The sequence below is a fragment of the Pantherophis guttatus genome, chromosome 6 (genome assembly GCF_059756535.1).
Source record: "Pantherophis guttatus breed Tessera chromosome 6, ASM5975653v1, whole genome shotgun sequence".
Lineage (NCBI taxonomy): Eukaryota > Metazoa > Chordata > Lepidosauria > Squamata > Colubridae > Pantherophis > Pantherophis guttatus.
The window spans coordinates 75,763,195-75,781,745 of NC_142068.1; the positions used below are offsets into that span (position 1 = coordinate 75,763,195).

The window sequence follows — 18,551 nt, forward strand, 5'->3', positions numbered from 1 at the left end:
TGGAGGAAGCACTGCAATTTTTCAACTATTTTAAACATCTGCATATGAAAGTAATTAAGTTTACCAGCACGAAAAGGTTTATCTTGTAATTCTAGGATGAAAGTCATTCTGTTTGCTTTGGCATAACATGGTTAAGCTGACAAGTATAATTTAGCTGTTTGGTTGACTTGAATAGCAGCTAGTGGACAGCATACAATCCCTCCTTGTCTGGGTTTTTTAAAAATTATTTTTAGACGTAGGAGAGTTTGTTTTGTAGGAAGTGTAGCAAGCTGGAAGTTGGGCATAAAGACATTTGCATGTGTCTACTCTGTTTAACTGAAGTTTGTTTCTTTGTGGACTTTTTGAAAAACCCATGTGCTTTAGAGAAGAATTTGTTCAGTAATGCCTGTGGTATTGGAATCATAGTACCTTAAAGTAGTCTTTATATCACTAGTACTCTTTCAAATTCCACAAAAGCAATAGAACTGGCTTTAAAAATGTCAACAGAAGATTAAAGGCAATTGCATAATGAATTCCCCAAAACACATCAGATCTTGTAAAATAGGAAAAATATGACACAACTTCTGGTAGAAGATTATCCCCGATGTGTTGCAGGCATTCATAAAGTGTTGGCTCAAAATGGGCTGGAATTTTAGATTGCGAAAAAGTGAACCATTGCATTGCAGTGACCTGTTACAAAGGCAACGTAAATGCATAGGATTTTACTACGTATCTTGGCATCGTTGGGGTAGGTTTCAAAAAAAGTTCCTGATCAATTTCATGAGCATAGGCTCTCTCATCCATTCCAAAAAGAAGAAAGTTTTCAACAAGTACCGTATTTTTCGGACTATAAGACACATCAGGAGGTAAACAAGGAAAAAAAAAGTTTTTGCCCTCCCCGGCCCCCAGGAGCATTCTTCAGGCCTCCCAAACCCTCTGCGCATCCCATTTTTTGCAAAAACGGGGTCTGCAGAGAGTTTGAGAGGCCTGCAGAGTGCTCCTGGGGGTTTGGGAAGCCAAAAATGGGCCCGTTTTTCACAAAAACAGGGTACGCAAAGGGTTTGGGAAGCGTGGAGAGTATTCCTGGGGTCTGGGGAGGGCAAAAACGTGATGCAGGGGGGGTTTGGGAGGCCAAAAATGGCTCCATTTTTTTTGCAAAAACAGGCCCATTTTTTGCAAAATGGCGGCATTTTTGCCCTTCCTAGGCCCCAGGAACACTCTGTAGGCCTCCCAAACCCTCTGCACGCCCCATTTTTGGCCTCCCAACCCCCCCATCAAGTTTTTGCCCTCCCCAGCCCCCAGGAGCACTCTGCAGGCCTCCCAAACCCTCTGCAGGCCCCATTTTTGCAAAAAACAGGCCTGTTTTTGGCAAAAACGGGACACGCGGGGTGGGGTTTCGGGAGGTCTATAAGTACGGTAAGTGTTGCAGATTTCCCCTTGTATATAAGGTAGAGGAATAACAAAACCATGCTTTGCATCTTAAGAATTTTGTGGGCTAGCTATGTAACCCAGCTATTCAGATAAAACCTGAATAAAAGAGAAAACCCTGCTGCAGTTTATCTTGCTTTTCAGACATTCCAAGAAGAATTATATTTAAAAATGTTTCCTCTGTGTGCCATTGATGTTTTACTCCTAATACCATCTATGTTTTTGATCACAGAAAGACGAACCAGATGCCTTTAAAGAACTGGGTACAGGCAATAGAATTGCTACGTGGCTATTCTACGTAAGTAAGATAAGGTGTTAGGATGTCCACACTTATAATGCAATCAAGGAATTTTTCTCTAAGTGGGAGAGAAAATATCAGTTGCTGAAGAACACAGGTTTTTATTTTTATTGTTCCGATTTATGTTATGGCACCATAGAAGGTCAAATGTTTTGTATTACACATAGCAGTTTGGGAGAAATATTCTGTATTATACATCATGAGTTATATTTTATAGGTGAATGGAATGAACCAATTTTTCACAAAACAGTGTCCTTAACTAAATATCCCTTATCATAAATATCCAGTAAGAACATAATAGGTATGCTTGATCAAATCAAAGGTTGGCTGATCCAGTGCTGTGTGTACCAGACTATGCCGATGGACATATCCTAAGTCAGGGAATTGGCACATTAAATTAAGATTTGTCACCTCTAAATGAGGGTGCTTCTCTGAAGTCTGTCAAGCAGACAAACCAGTTTCCAAAGTACAGCACTTCAGTTGTGACTTTTAATTGAAGATTTAGAACTTTCTACATGGAAACATTTCCTTTACCATTGTGCTGCCAATTAAGCCATTATTCTGTTATCATGGTGCCAAGCCAAAATGCTTCTGGGAAACTCATCAAGTAGCTATGAGCAAAAGATTTCCTCTTCCTCCTGTATTTTTTTTTCCTGTATATTGGAAATCATAAGATTTGTTCGCCGCCTATCTCAGTTCGAGGCGACTCTGGGTGACTTACAACAATGAAAGCCAGTAAAACCAAGAAGATATTTTTCATAACAGTAAAGATTAAAAAGATGGGAAGGAAGAGAGCAAGATGCATGGGGGGGGGGAGGTGGGGGGGTCTGCTCTTAATCCATCAACCACTTCCAGCATGATACATTCCCATTGGGCCCCCAAACTGATTGTCAGAGCCAGGTCTTCAGGTCCTTATGGAAGGTCAGAAGGGCGGATCTCTACTTGAGGGGAAAGTTGTTCCAAAGAGCAGGCGCTGATATTGGAGGTATTCATAAGAAAGGGTCAAACACATTTCTTTTATCCTGTCCTAAATTTCCCATTGTTCACCTTCACTGGAAGATCTCAGTTCTAGTTTTGAGAAAATGGGGGGAAATATCTCTTGATTGGCTTTCTTTATAACTGTCATATCCCTTATGTTCACCTCTGTTCACTTTTTATTTTATTTTTTATTAAATTTATTGGCCACCTGTCTTATCCCAGTGTAACTCTGGACGGAGTTTTTTCCTTGTTACGGTGTTGCTTCAGATATGATTAATTACTTTTTGATTCTTTTCTGCCCCTCTTCTAGGGCTACAATATTTTTATGGCAATCACAAAAAACACAAAATGTACCAAATCAGGCTATATTTTAAGCTTTACGAAGGCATGGTGATGTTGCTGGTTTTATTTTCTCATTTTTTCCCCTCCTGATTTTCCCAACATGGAATTTGTCTTTTTTCAGAGCAAATATCCACAGGACAATTTTTTTCTTTCAGTTTCCCACCATAATCCTAAAAACATTTTCCTGGTCCATAACCTAACAATATAGTTCCATCAGCATTCATATGATGGGCTTACATATACCTCTGTGGTACTGAGCTATATTTAGTATTTTCCTCAATAAAGAATTCTTGCAGCCTTTGCCATCTTTGATTATTGCTTTCTTTCAATTAGCATAAATAATTTTGGTGCTGTCAAAATTTTACCTTGTTTATCAGTTCATTAATGAAATCTGTGGAATTATTTTTCAGGTAGGGTTCAAAGAGAATTGTGAATGAATAGTCATTTTTTTTCTCCTTTTCAGATGAGTGACGTGGCAGCAGGAGGAGCAACTGTATTCCCTGAAGTTGGAGCCAGTGTTTGGCCAAAGAAGGTAAGCAGAAGGTGTGCATGTAAAGTAACCATCACTGACCATTCTCTCCATGTACCTCATAAAAGTTCTGGTATCTTTTCATTTTTGCTTGCAGAAAGATAAGAGTTCGGTTTTGGAAGTAAGAGGAAAGATAGGACAAGTCCAGGCTCTTCCTTCCTGCCTGCCTGCCTACCTGCCTGCTTACATGCATGCATGTGTGCCAATTTGTTCTCTTACCATACATTGGCCCAAATAATTCTTTATGTCTTCTTCTGATGCCACCTGAGGCTGTATCAACTGTTTTGAGTTGCCAGAATAGGAAACAGTTGTAACAGCTTCCGATTTCACTTTGGAAGTTGCCACTCTGTAGGGCCAGTCATGACCTGTCCGTTTGCTTTCTCTTAGTCTGGTGCTTTTTTGGGGGGGATGGAGGGGGTGTCTGTTGTATGGTCACTAAGCGATCAGCTGTAAGTCGAGAAATACCTGTACTTAGGAATGGGTGAAATGCTACCGGTTCGCACCAGTTTGGGTGAACCGGTAGCGGTGGCGGCGGATGGTTTGGTGAACAGGTAGCGGAGGCAGCACAAAGCTCCGCCCACCCGCCTGGACATCGTTACTTCCTGATTTTAACCAGGAAGTAACCTGTTTTTTACCCTCTGTGCATGTCCAGAAAGCTTTGCGCATGCACAGAGGGTCCAAAACCATATGTGATGTGCGTAGTGCGCACACTACCGCACCTTAGTTTTTGTGGAGGAAAATAGGAGGGGTGGGAGATCTGCCTACCAGGTATTCATCTGGCTAACATCCTCAGCCTGGTCAGCTTCAGCACATTAGTTTGCTGGCTTTGAGTGCAAGCCTGGTTGGGATTAAAAAACAGCTTCTAAACACAGCTGATCGTCGGAGGGAGCAGCAATGAGAAAAGCAGGCAAAGCGCAGAAGGGGTAAGAAAAGGCAGCAGCTGTTCCGCATAGCCATTTTGGGCACCACGCGTCGTATTGTAAGCCTCCAAATGCGTCGGATTTTCGGGCAGCGATCGGCAGCAATGTGCTTTGGCAATCCCCGCAGCCTTAAAGGGTTCTCAAAATGGAGCATTTGGAGGCTAAAAATGCAATGCGTGGAGCCCAAAAACACAAGCCATTGTCGGTGGCAATCTCTTCAGCCAGGAAGAGGACTCGCAGTGGCCGAAGGGTGGGGGCCAGTGGGTGGGGTTACATTCGGAGTATAAAACGCACCCAAATTTTCAGCCTCTTTTAGGGGGAGAAAAAGTGTGTCTTTTACTCCGAAAAATACAGTATATCTTGCCCACCCTCCGCAATGTAGCATTTGAGAAACATTAGAAACCAGAGCAGGGGTGATGGAGAGTGCTTTGCCACATCCTGTCAGGCACTTGGAGAATATTTACATTCTGTCTTCCCTCTTTAGTATTGCATTTTTCAAAAGTTAACCCCCAAATAAGTTGCTGTTAACTTTGTGTTTTACTAGGGGACAGCGGTATTTTGGTACAATCTTTTCCCAAGCGGTGAAGGAGACTACAGTACCCGGCACGCTGCATGTCCGGTATTAGTCGGTAACAAATGGGGTATGTATGAAATTTGAAAGATAAGATTTTAATAAACTCCTTTTAAATCCTGTATGGGAACATTCTTGAAATGTCTCAAGTGGGAGGACTTATTAAACTTTTTGTAGGAAGAGTGTGGATGGAATGGAATGGAAACACACTTGCATATTTTTTTGTTTTAATATTTTCTTTCTCCAATTGCAAACAATGAAAAGAAGTTGTTTAATCCACACCTTACGACATGGACTATGTAGAAATGGATTGGAGGTGGAGAATGACTTAATAATCCCTCAGATTCTAAGTGCCTTTTAGCCCTAGCAGTGATCTATGTGAAGCTTGGGAAACCCTTGTCCAAAACCAAAACCTGTTTCTAACTTGAAAACTGGTTTGACACTTCAGGATTGTGATGGAAGGTGCATCTGGAACAGCAGTGAGGAGAATTTTGGCACCACAGAGTTTTCCCAGAGAAAGGCCTTAATTAAGAGACAGTGCAGACCTGAGCTGATGGGAGAAGGAGGAAGAAGTTCAGAATAGCCATATCCTAGAACAGGGGTGTCAAACTCGAGGCCCAGGGGCCAGATGCGGCCCACAGGGTACTTAGATCTGGCCCGTGGAGTCGCCCTGGAAACAGCAAAGGATCGGTCCATAATGCTTCTGTCAGCGAAACTGGGCTTCCAAGCTCCGTTTTTGGCTGCCACGGCCTCCTCCAACCTTCTCCCAGTGAAAACGGAGCTTGCGAAGGCTGCGTATGCCACCCCCATCCCCCCCAAACTCCATTTTCACTGGCAAAGGGTTGCAGGAGGCTGTGGCGGCCAAAAACAGCTCAGGAGCCTGGTCAGGCCGCCACAGGCGCGCCTGACATGAGTGACATTGAGCTGGTCACGCCCACCCCAGCCCCTTGCGTTCAAACACAACCCTGATGCGGCCCGCACTGAAATTGAGTTTGACACCCCTGTCCTAGAATCTCTTAGGATAGTAAATGGATAGCGCTTTTGCTTAGCTGTAAGCAAATAAAGGATCTTCTTGTGTTGTCTTTGGGCTCGGGGCTGACAGACATGGTTCAAGCATAGCACTCTAATTTTCCTCGTCCCAATAATAAGTATAGGTAATCCTCGACTTACAACCATTCATTTAGTGAGTGTTTGAAGTTACAGTGGCACTGAAAAAAAGCGACTTATGACATGACCCTTTTCCACATTTTACGACTATTGCAGCATCCCTGTGGTCATGCGTGGCAACTGATTCACATTTATGACAGTTGCAGTGTCCCAGGGTCACGTGCACCACCTTTTGCAACCTTCCGACAAACAGAGTCAATGGGTGAAGCCAAATTCACTTTAAACCATATTGCTGAATTAACAAATGCAGTGATTCGCTTAACAGCTGTGGCAAGAAAGGTCGTAAAATGGGGCAAAACTCACTTAACAACTGTCTCACTTAGGAATAGAAATTTTGGGCTCAATTGTGGTCATAAGTCGAGGACTACCTATATGATACAGTTTATATGACACTTCTATAGGTGGATTGATCATTAAATATAACCAGGTGTGAACTACTGGTGTGGTGAGATGGTTATGATTTTGGTTGAGAACTGGGGAGAAATAGGTTCATCTTCACCCTTGTCCATGAAATCTCACTAGCTCAGGGGTCAGCAACCCATCGCTCTGGAGCCACATGTGGCTCTTTCATCCCTCTGCTGCGGCTCCCTGTCACCGGTCAGCTCCACAATTGATAGGGCTTTTGGTTTAGATAGGTAGAGGAAAAAGGATGCCGCACTAGGAGGAAACGCTATGGTGGGGGAACCGGACTTCCAGTTGGCTCCATAATTGAACGGGGGACTTCCAGTTAGGACCTTTGTGGCTGTTTGAGTGTTTAAGGTTGCTGACCCCTAAACTAGCTAATTCAGGGTCTGTCGTTGTCTTTCAGCCCAACCTACCCTTTTTATGGTTGCTGAAGAGCAGGGGTGTCAAACTCATGTTGTCACGGCGGCGTCACATGACATATTGGGACTTTTTCCCCCTTCACTAAACTGGGCGTGGCCGTGGCCAGCGTGTGACGCATCCAGCCCACGGGCCAGGAGTTTTACAGCCCTGCTGTAGGAACAAATTGGAGGAACAAATGCTGTGTACATTGTCTTGAGCTTCTGAAGGGAAGGCAGGATGGAAATTTTATGACCTAACAAATACTTCCTTTTCCTCTTCTTTTATAGTCTCCAATAAATGGATCCACGAACGTGGGCAAGAGTTTCGAAGACGGTGTGCCTTATCAGAGTTTGAATGATACGAGTCCCCTTTTTATTTTTTTAGTCCAAATTATTTTTCCCTTTCTCATTGCCTTGATTAACACTGATAGTTTACACTAATTATTCCACTCCAACTTTTGTCTCCAGTGCCAATCACTCTTTCATCTATGGACAAATATTTTATCTACGGACAAAATATATACATATATATATTTTGCAGATATACCCATTTAAATGTTTTTTATTGAGTGATATATTTCATTGTTAACGACTGTAAGATGCCATGGCTAAAAAAGATCTTCTGTAGGGACACCAAGCTTGTGAAGGAAGCAGAATGGATATATGAACTTTTCAACATCTGTCAAGTGCTTTGCTTGGATGGTAAGGTATTATATATCACTTCTACCCTGTTTCCCCCAAAATAAGACTGTTGTGACCCAGGCCCAAGTAAATAGTAGGAAAATCAGTCAGTGAAAAAACAAACGAATTTATTCGAACAGCTGAGAATTACTTCATTCCCAGCGTCGTCCAACTAAATTAAAGCAAATTCCTCCCAACACAAATTCCTCAGTCCTATCACAAACCTTGGTCCAATTAGGCAAACTGCCAAAGGCCTTTCTTGGCAAACGTTCAGAAGTTACAGATACAAAAATAAATACAAGACATAGACGAAGAAGATGAAGCTACCAACGTTGTTTTCTGGCCAAGCCCAAACGCCGTTGCTGGTCTGTTTTAAGCCTTATGGGAGGGGCCAATCATCTCTTGGCCCTACTCCCGAGTTGTCCTCTTTGCTTGAGCTGCTCTTGCCTTCTGGCAGCTCTTCTCATGGGTGCATTAGGAACAGGCTCCTCCTGTTCCTCTGCCTCACTCCTATCAGTCTCTGGAGGCTCTGGAGTCCGCACCTCACTCCCTGATGGCCCTGGCCCCAACTCTGCCTCGGACGCAGAGCCCTCATCTGGGCCTTCCCCAGCCTCCAGGACTGCCCCATGTTCTTCCTCAGCCTCATCGCTGTCCGACTCCGCTGCCAGCTCCGCAGGCTGCTGGCGGACCACAACAAAGATATCCCCTGATAATAAGCCCAATCGGGCTTTTGAGTGCATGGCAATAAGGCCAAACGCTTATTTCAGGGTTCAAAAAGATGTAAGACGGGGTCTTATTTTCGGGGGAACACGGTACTTGTTTTTTTGGTTTCGAACACTTGTACCTGAACATTTCTGTAGAACTGGGCTAAGGGTTATAAACCAGATTTGATTGACCTCAAAATTTCTACTCCTAGCCAGTTGTGCTTTCTGGGCCTTCACTCCAAATTGCCTGGTTTTACCAAGTGCCAAAAAAACTTCAGAAAACAAATTCTCCCTCCCAGTATAGTTTTTTCTTCTTATTATGTCTCACAAATAAATTGAGCTAATTCCAAGAAATGAGCCATTAACTGTCCACATATAAAAGGCTTGAACAGAACTGCAGCTGTGCTTTGCTGCATATGCCGGAAGACGCTGTTTGAAGGCAGGTTGTAGAAAATGACTTTTTTTGTGTGTGTCTAAGTACGGCTCATCTTTTTAAATTTCACTGTGATTCAAGATTGTAATTTTAAATGTACTGCTGCTTTTATTTTGTAAGAAAGAACAATTTTACCCCATGAAGGCATGGAGACAAGATCAGTTCTGACTTAAACATAGAGCATTGTGCCTTATCTAGCAAGTCGGAATTTGTATGAAACCATATGTATAAGAAAATTCATACTTCCCTTACCAACAATACCAAACTTTATTTTCCAATGGAGGGGCTTTGTGAAAAAGACAATATATTTATAATACAAAATCTTTTTGAAAGTCCTTTGTGGCGTGGAGAATGATTTATGTTGTGAGCCTCAGGTGTACGTTGTCTCCGATAGAAACCTTTAAACGAAGTCTCTGTTCATACAGGATGATGTCTGAAACGGGTGAAATCCAACAGGTTCTGACAGGTTCTGGAGAACCGGTAGCGGAAATTTTGAGTAGTTCGGAGAACCAGCAAATACTACCTCTGGCTGGCCCCAGAGTGGGGTGGGAATGGAGATTTTGCAATATCCTTCCCCTGCCATGCCCACCAAGCCATGCCACGCCCACCAAGCCACGTCCACAGAACCGGTAGTAAAAAAATTTGGATTTCACCACTGGTCTGAAATACTAAGTACAAATAATTCTGAAAAACTTACATATAACAATATCACTCGATAGTGCTTTACAACCCTTTCTTAAGCAGTTTACAGAGTCAGCATATTGCCCTCAACAATCTGGGTTCCATTTTACTGACCTTGGAAGGATGGAAGGCTGAGCTGGTCAGGATCGAACTTCTGGCCATGGGCAGTTAATCTGCAATTGTGCATTCTAACTACTACGCCACCAAAGGCTTATATACCTATACAACCAGCTTCTCTATTTTTCCATTTCAGGTTTGGTTTAATTTTTTCTTGTAGCTGCCTCCACTAAGAGTTTTTAGCTCTCTTAATCTTTCCTAAGAGTTACAGTTCAGTAAAGAGGGATGATTAATAACTTCAGGTACATTGATATTCATTAGTTGTTAAATTCAGTATTTCCAAGCAGAAGGAGCTGTTGTGCTAGATCACTGAAAAGGACTTCTTGCTTCACATGAGCCTATTTAGTTATGAGGCTTCCCAGCTTAATCCAAGATTCCTCGGAGAGCAGTAAATCTTCGTCTTGGCTCTGTAACAGGACAGTCTTGTTTCCCAAATTGCTACAGACTGCATTTTTTTAGTAAAATCGTTCGGTGTTGAGCTAAGTTTGAAGGAAAAATGAACTCTTGTATCCATTAATGCTGCTGCATTTTCATACTTGAAAAATAGCCAGATCAGGTAAAAGAGCAACAGAGCTATTTATTTATTATTTATTTATTTATTGTGATTTATATGCCGCCTTTCTCCCTAGGGACTCAAGGCGGCTTACAAAATGACAACTTCAATACAAATCACAATACAATACCAAATTAAAATCAGTAACCCAATTAAAAAACAATTTAAAATTATACCAGTGTACCCCCAAACGGATCAGTTTAATTGGCGGAAGAGCCACGTCTTCAGCTCGCGACGGAAGGAAAGAAGGTCGGGGGCTGTTCTGAGCTCAGTGGGCAATCCATTCCAGAGGGTCGGGGCTCCCACAGAGAATGCCCTCCCCTTGGGGGTCGTCAGCCGACATTGTTTGGCCGACGGCACCCTGAGGAGGCCGACTCTGTGAGAGCGCACAGGACGATGTGAGAACGGCTGGAGATGGTCCTGCAAGTACCCCGGGCCTATTGAAAAGAGGCTGTTAAAAAAAAAAAAAAATCAAGATGGCATGGTTGCTATCTTGACTTCTTTTTTTTTTTAACCACCTGCAGATGTCTCTCTCTGAAGGCAACACAATAATACGGATGTTAGCCATGAAAGTGAGTTTCTCCCAGCTTTGCAATTCAAATAATGCACAAAAATGTCACAGAATCAAAATACTTTCATGGTTCCTCCTGGTGGTTCTATTTCCATGTGTTTCAAGCAAGTGCTCATTTTTTTCCCCTGTTTCTAAAATAAACTATTTACCTAGGTCGCCCTACCCGACCCCAAGCTATTTGTTTCGTTTTTTTAGTGCACAGCTGCTTTAGGGATTGGAAGAAGGGAACTTTAGAATCATTTGGAATTAGAATAGAGCTGGAAGGGACCTTGGAGGTCTTCTAGTCCATCGCAGGAGATTTAATTTAATTTAATTAATCATATTTCTATGCTGCCCAACTCCCAAGGGACTCTGGGCGGCTTACAACAAAAATAATACAAACAATGAACATAATTTTTTCAAAAAAAACCATTATAAAAGCATTTTAAAAACATTAAAAACCCATGTACACCATCCATGGCCGGATCTCGCAAGATTGAACAGCGAGATCAGCGGCCCCAGGCCTGCCGGAAAAGCCAGGTCTTCGCTGCTTTCCGGAAGGCCAATAGGGTGGGGGTAGTCCGGACCTCAGGAGGTAACTGGTTCCAGAGAGCTGGGGCAGCCACAGAGAAGGCCCTCCCCCGCGGGCCCGCCAGCTGGCATAGCTGACGGGACCCGGAGGAGACCAACTCTGTGGGATCTTACTGATTGCTGGGAGCTATGCGGTAGAAGGCGGTCTTGAAGATAGCCTGGCCCTGAGCCATGTAGGGCTTTAAAGGTAATAACCAACACCTTGAATTGTGCCTGGAGACCAATAGGGAGCCAGTGCAGCTCGCGGAGAATTGGTGTAATGTGGGTGCATCTAGGTGCACCCACGATAGCTCGCGCAGCTGCATTCTGGACCAAGTGTAGTCTCCGAACACTCTTGAACGGTAGCCCCATGTAGAGTGTGTTGCAATAATCTAACCGTGAGGTGACAAGGGCATGAGTGACTGAGATCCTATACCATTTCAGGCAAGCGACTGTCCAGTCTCTTCTTAAAAACCTCCAGTGATGAAGCACCCGCAATATCTGAAGGCAAGCTGTTCCACTGGTTAATTGTCCTTACTTAGGAAATTTTTCCTCAATTCCAGGTTGCTTCTCTCCTTGATTAGTTTCCATCCATTGTTTCCTGTCCTGTCCTCTGGTGCTTTGTAGAATAATTTGACAGCCCTCCTCTTTGTGGCAGTCTCTCAAATACTGGAATACTGCTAACATGTCCACCCTCGTCCTTCTTTTCTCTAGACTAGTTAAAACAAATCCTGCAACCTTTCTTCATTATGTTTTAGCCTCCAGGCCTTTACTCACCTTAGTTGCTCTTCTTTGTTCTTTTTCCAAAGTCTCAACATCTTTTTTTCTAATGTGGTGTCCAAAACTGGATGCAGTATTTCAGATGTGGTCTTACCAAGGCTTTATAAAGTGGTAGCTTTATAAAACTTAATTTTATTATATTATAATAAAACTTAACGTAAATTCATGACATTGAATTATAAAACTTAACTTAATTCATGACATTGCAGACATCTCTTAGCTTATTTTCTAGAGTTTTCTACATATTTGCAGAAGATTTTTTGGTCTTCCGATGCAACCCTAGATACGAATAAGCATGCTCTAGTCTAGATTCAATGTTGTCAAGACATTTCCAAAATAGTCTATGGGTAGTCCTCAACTTATAACCACAATGAGGTCCAGAATTTCTATTGCTCGGCAAGGTGTTCGTTAAAGTGACTCGCGCCCGATTCCATGATCTTTTTTTGCCATGGTCGTTAAGCAAATCACTGCAGTTACTAAGTGAATCATCCGGTTATAAAGCAAATCTGGCTTTCCTAATTGATTTTGCATTTTTGGAAGCCGGCTGAGAAGATCGCAAATGGCAATCACATGATCCTTTGGACACTGTAGCCATCATGAATACAGTGCCTGAGTTTTGATCACATGACCATGGCAATGCAACACTGCTCATAAGTACAAGGGCCAGTCATAAGTCTGCTGTCATGTTTCCCTGAGCTCTTCATTAAGCTAAACATACCTAGTTCCCTTAGCCATTCATTGTATGATTTAGCCTCCTGGCCCCTTATCATTTTTGTTGCTCTTCTCTGTATTCTTTCTAGGGCCTCAGCATCTTTTTGTGATGTGACCAGAATTAGACACAGAATATTCCAAGTGTAATCTCACCAGTGCAATATAAAACAGTACTGTCATTTCCCATGATCTTGATGCTATCTCTCTGTTGATGTAGCCTAGAGCTTTTTTGGCAACTGCAGCACACTGCTGACTCATACTTAAGCGATGATCCACTAGGACAGGGGTCGGCAACCTTAAACACTCAAAGAGCCATTTGGACCCGTTTCCCACAGAAAAGAAAACACCGGGAGCCGCAAAACCCTTCCCGTGCCCGACTATTTCCCGAGCAGCCTCAGAACTAGTATATGTAGTTGAATTAAACGTTTTCTTCTGAAACTTTTCTTTTCTTAGATTTATCCATAGTTGGCCTACACATTGGCAGTTGTAATATTTTGAGTGACGGAGCCACAGCAGAGGGATGAAAGAGCCACATGCGGCTCCAGAGCTGCGGGTTGCTGACCCCTGCACTAAGGCACCTAAATCCCTCTCACAGTTACTATTGTTGAGCCTGGAGGTTGAGCCACCCCCTATTCTATACCTATGCAGAATAACACGAGTTGGAAGGGACCTTGTAAGTCATCTAGTCCAACCCCCCACCTAAGCAGGAGACCCTACACCATTTCTGACAGATGGCAGTCCAATCTCTTCTTGAAAGCTTCCAGTGATGAAGTTCCCACAACTTCTGAAGGCAACTTCTGTTCCATTGGTTGGTTGTTCTCACTGTCAGAAAGTTTCTCCTTATTTCTAGGTTGAATCTCCCCTTGATCAGTTTATATCCATTATTCCTTGTCTGGCCTTCAGGTGCTTTGGAAAATAGCTTGACCCCCTCCTCTCTGTGTCAGCCCCTCAAATATTGAAACACTGCTATCATGTCTCCCCTGGACCTTCTCTTCACTAGACTAGCCATGCCCAGTTCCTATAACCGTTCTTTATATGTCTTAACCTCCAGTCCCCTAATCATCTTCATTGCTCACTGAGCTGCATCTTGTTGGATAGAGCCCAATACTCTTTATACCGTATTTAGACTGCTTAGATTGAAAATACTTTAATAAACAACTTTCATCATTGTACAACTTACCGCAATATATTTGAAAAAAGGATACAAAGAACAATCAAATACTAACGCGAGTATTTCTGATCAGCAACAGGAACCGCACAACCGGATCAGTTTTACACATAACAATCCGACAACATCACTGAGTATAGGGAAATTCATTCTTAAAAGAAAGAAAATGGATTCAATTTAGGCATATCTTAAAAGCTACAGCAGTTTGAATTGCCACTGAAGCTGGTTGTAGTAACTTTGCTTTTAGTGACTATTCCAGATTTAAAGCATGTTGTTTTATGGATTTGTTGCTAAAAATGTATTTTTAAAAGTGTTGTAAGAGTAATGGTTGTGGCACTGTTCCTTTAGAAAACACTGCAGATGTTAATTTACTTTGATCAGGGTACTAACCTCATATTTGGAGAAAATCTGGATAGAAAGAGGGCCAAGTCCATTAGAGATGCCCCTTGATGCTTTGTTAAGTTTAAGCTGTGGGGAACTATCATGTTAAGCAGTGCAAAATGGCCACTTTCACCTTGATTAAAGTGCATCGATGCACTTTCTCTTGCAAGATACAATTCAAAAGGAGTAGTTTTTTACTCAGTCCTTTCAAATCAGCACTGGAAATAATCCTCTGCTGTCAATCACTTAGAACTCTCCATTCCTAAACTCAATTTTAACCAGCAGCTCAGGGAAAACATTCACCTCCTCCAGTGAAGAGTTGGAATGCTCTTTGATTTACTTTCACATGATTCCATCCTGTGAATTGAAATAGCAAGTCTCTCTTCCGCAGAACTTAATTTAAGACTTAAATTCTTCTACAGAATTTTTTAAATTATAGAAATGGGGTGAGGAGAGGTCAGTCTTCATTTAAGAGCTAATGACAGGACACATCACTCTTAAATGGTGAGATGAAGCTTGATAATATAAGTTGAGCCATTCTCCCTTGGAAGAAATTTAATGTTTTATTTCAAGTGTCTGTTCGAAACAGGTAAGTGATGGACTGTTTCATCTGTGGCTTGGTTTTTCTAAGTATTGTTTCTGAAACACTAAATTCCAGTATAAAATCTACCATGTACTTTCTCCTCCCTGTAAAAAACATAAATAGGAAAAATTACAATGGTTTTTGAAACACTGGGTAAGATTTCACAAACTTTCCTGAAGCAAGCTCAAGTAAGAAAAAAATTCATCTGTCTGAATTTAAAATGCTAACTACGTGATAGTGCCACGGAAACTTCTGAGCATCGGAACATCTAAAAACCGGAAAATAGCCACTTAATTGCTCATGAAAGTTAAATATCTAAATCGGTGAAATTTAAGGTTGATTTTTCTTTTTCGTGTAAAAAAATAAAGCCTCTCTTACTGAGGAACAACAGTTTACTGCTTTTCAGATAGTTCCCAATTATTGAAAAGAAGTTTTAAGCCTATTGTGAAAATCCTATTTCTCAACTTGATATCCTGTACAGGTAGTCCTCGATTTACAACCATTCGTTTAGTGACCGTTTGAAGTTACAGCAGCACTGAAAAAAGTAACTTATTACTGTTTCTCACACTTAGGACCGTTGCAACATCCTCGTGGTCATATGATCCAAATTTGGACCTTTGGAAACTGGCTGGTACTTACAACGGTTGCAGTGCCCTGGGGTCATATGATCCCCTTTTGCGACCTTCTTACAAGCAAATTCAATGGGGAAGCCAGATTCATTTAACAACCGTGTTATTAATTTAACAACTGCAGTGATTCACTTAACAACTGTGGCAAGAAAGGTCGTAAAATGGGGCAAAATTAACAACTGTCTTGCTTAGCAATGGAAATTTTGGGCTCAATTGCGGTTGTAAATCAAGGATTTCCTGTATTGTGATAATCCTCCTTTTCAGCTTAAGGTTCTGTGTCTGATTATTCAGTTAAGAAGACCTAGTCCTTCTCCATTGCTTTAAGAGCCAGAGCATGACTTGTTGTGAATGAGGATCACGTAAAACATGAATGACAATCATGTGGGCTTAAACATGATGTTCCTTTTTCTTACTCTGCTCCTTTTTCATAATACCATTTTAATCATTTAAAAAGAGATTATAAATAAAGAACGTACTGGGAAGAATCTTGCTTGATATATTGCGCCATGACCTTTTTTCATTCATATTTCATTTATAGGATCCCACTGGCATTTGATGTCTTTAAATATAAGTTGTGCAGGTTTATATAATGCCTCCTTCGGCCTTCCAAAGATAGTTAGCCAGCATGGTTTCACTGCAGGAAGAATTATAACTGTAACCCTACTCCTAACCCTAACCAAGGGAAGAAGAAGTATGCAGGGAAAATAGGAGTATTGCCTTTAGCTGCTTACCACAATATCCTTTTGGTTCTTGGCACACAAGAAAGAAGATTCTGTTTCATGGGCAAAACTTTTCAGAGATAGGTCGTCAACAATATCAATTTGATTCACGACTCCGTTTTCTTGATCCATTTGCAAAAGAGGATCCTAACTAGTAGGAAACATCTGCATTGGAATAAATACCCGTGTTTTCCCCGAAAATAAGACCCTGTTGTCAACTTGCAAAGCTTTCAAGTTGCCATGAGCAGGAGGGAGGGAGAACTGAAGTGAATTCCATACATTCTTTCTGACCGCAATCAGAAGGAGGGTGTTAGGTTTCACAGCCAGCCAAAGTGGTTAATTGGAGAATGTGATTTATGACATGGCCAGAGAGGAGGGGAGAGACAGGGTCATAGGGGAACATAAATCTACGTGGGATCAGTCCTAACTGCATCCGAGTATTGCCAGAATGTTGCTCCTAATAAATGACTATTTCCTTTGAAGTTTGGATCATGACTCATGAATTAATTAGGGCATCTTTCGGAAACTTGACACCTGTCTTATATTTTTTTTGAACCTTGAAATAAGAGCTTGGCCTTATTGCCATGCGCTCAAAAGCCCGATTGGGCTTATTATCGGGATGTCTTCTTTTGGGGAAAACAGGGTAGGATTTCGTGGAATTTGAATGGATAGATGTACTAGTACTTCATTGCCTTGCAACTTATATTTCAAAATCAACCTCCGTCAATGATTTTACAGCATAAAACAGAAATCATCACAGAGTGATGAAGCTGAGAATTCTGGTCCATTTTGTGCAACATTAAACTTAAACGAAATATATATATATATATATATATATATATATATATATATATATATATATATATGTATATATGTATGTATAAATTATGCCTGAAATTTCCTAGCAAAGTAGTTTTAAGATATATTAATTTTAAATTCAAACCATTGACCCCCCCCCACCCCAAAAAAATCCTGCCATACCACCAAGTACCAAAACACTGGAATATTTCCAATTTTCTTCACTCTTTCAAATCTTTCAAATACTTGATTCAGCACAATTGTAGTAAAGGAGGAAGAAGCATTGGATATGTTTGCTGCCTGGAGTTATTTGTAAAAATAATAAAAAATAGAAACTAGGATATTTGTGAGTTATAATCCTGTTTTAGGCATGAAAGCCAGCTGGGTGGCTAACCAATCACTCTCCAGTCTATGATATCAAGCTTAGACGACAAGTTGATTGATCAATTTCTGTTGCAACCAATGAATCAATACTTGATTAAAAAAAGCGCACTTGTAGGAAAAACACTAGGAAGAAAAAACGTAGATTTAAGAGGTGAAGAAATAAATTCCACACACTTTAAAAAAAATGTTACTATTACCTCAGGGTTACCCAGTTCCGGGATGACTGGGCAGCTCACAATATAAAAATAACTACAACATATAAATACAACAAGGTGAAAGGAATACAGGGAAAGAAGGAAAGAGTTTTGAAAATAGTGGACCAATTCACTGGTTGTCAGATAGATGAGCTATCATTCCAGTAGCATCTAGTGAATTTCAGGCACCATCACGATAAAATGATGCGAGTTGGTGGCTCTGCCAATGTCAGAAATGGAGTTTTGATTTTGGGAAGTGTGTCTAAATCCAACATTTGTCTTCTTTAATGGATAACCCATTTCCCGAAGGGGACTTTTAAGGGACACTAAATCAAGTGAATTCCAATCCAGGGAAACCTATAATAAAACCCACAATCTTCATCTTCTCTTGGAAAAACTGGGTGACTTGTTTGATTAGGGAAAAGACAATAACTATGTTTGTTAGTGACTGGAAATGTTTTATGGGTTCTTTGCTGAAAACAGAAAAAAACCCTCAAACTTGTGATTTGCCTGTTTGATGATTACAACGGGTAGAATATGAAAAGAAGAGAGCTTCGAGAGTAACCTTAGAGAGATCGGACAAAATATAAATGCACTTATAAATGCTGTAAAGATTGGAAGCTGCTTCTTATATCTTTCTTTTTCTTTTGCCTTTTTTTCATTTCTATCTACTAATCACTTCACTTTCTTTTTTTTCTTTGAATTTGTATTGCTTTTACTTTGCAAAAACTCCTTTAATAAAAACATTTTTTAAAAAAGCTGATTGTGTACTTCACTGATTGAGCAAATCTGTTTTCAGATGGGTGTACTGAGCGTGCCAATTAATCAAGATTATTTGATTTTTCTCCATTCATGAGAGCCTAGTCACAGGAATGTAATGTCAATAAAATTTCTACAGTG

The 18,551-nt window shown here is 41.2% G+C and overlaps 1 protein-coding gene across 2 annotated transcripts in view; it reads left to right on the forward strand.

Moving 5' to 3' along the window:
• P4HA1 (prolyl 4-hydroxylase subunit alpha 1) overlaps positions 1–9,168 on the forward strand; it is a 46,326-nt gene extending 37,158 nt beyond the window's left edge. For both annotated transcript variants that reach the window (XM_034425979.3, XM_034425980.3), the window contains exons 12-15: positions 1,640–1,705; positions 3,489–3,557; positions 5,019–5,115; positions 7,304–9,168. In XM_034425979.3, the coding sequence (XP_034281870.2) occupies positions 1,640–1,705; positions 3,489–3,557; positions 5,019–5,115; positions 7,304–7,374 (303 nt within the window). In that variant the 3' untranslated portion in view covers positions 7,375–9,168. The remainder of the gene's footprint in view (positions 1–1,639; positions 1,706–3,488; positions 3,558–5,018; positions 5,116–7,303) is intronic.
• Positions 9,169–18,551: the final 9,383 nt, after the last annotated feature.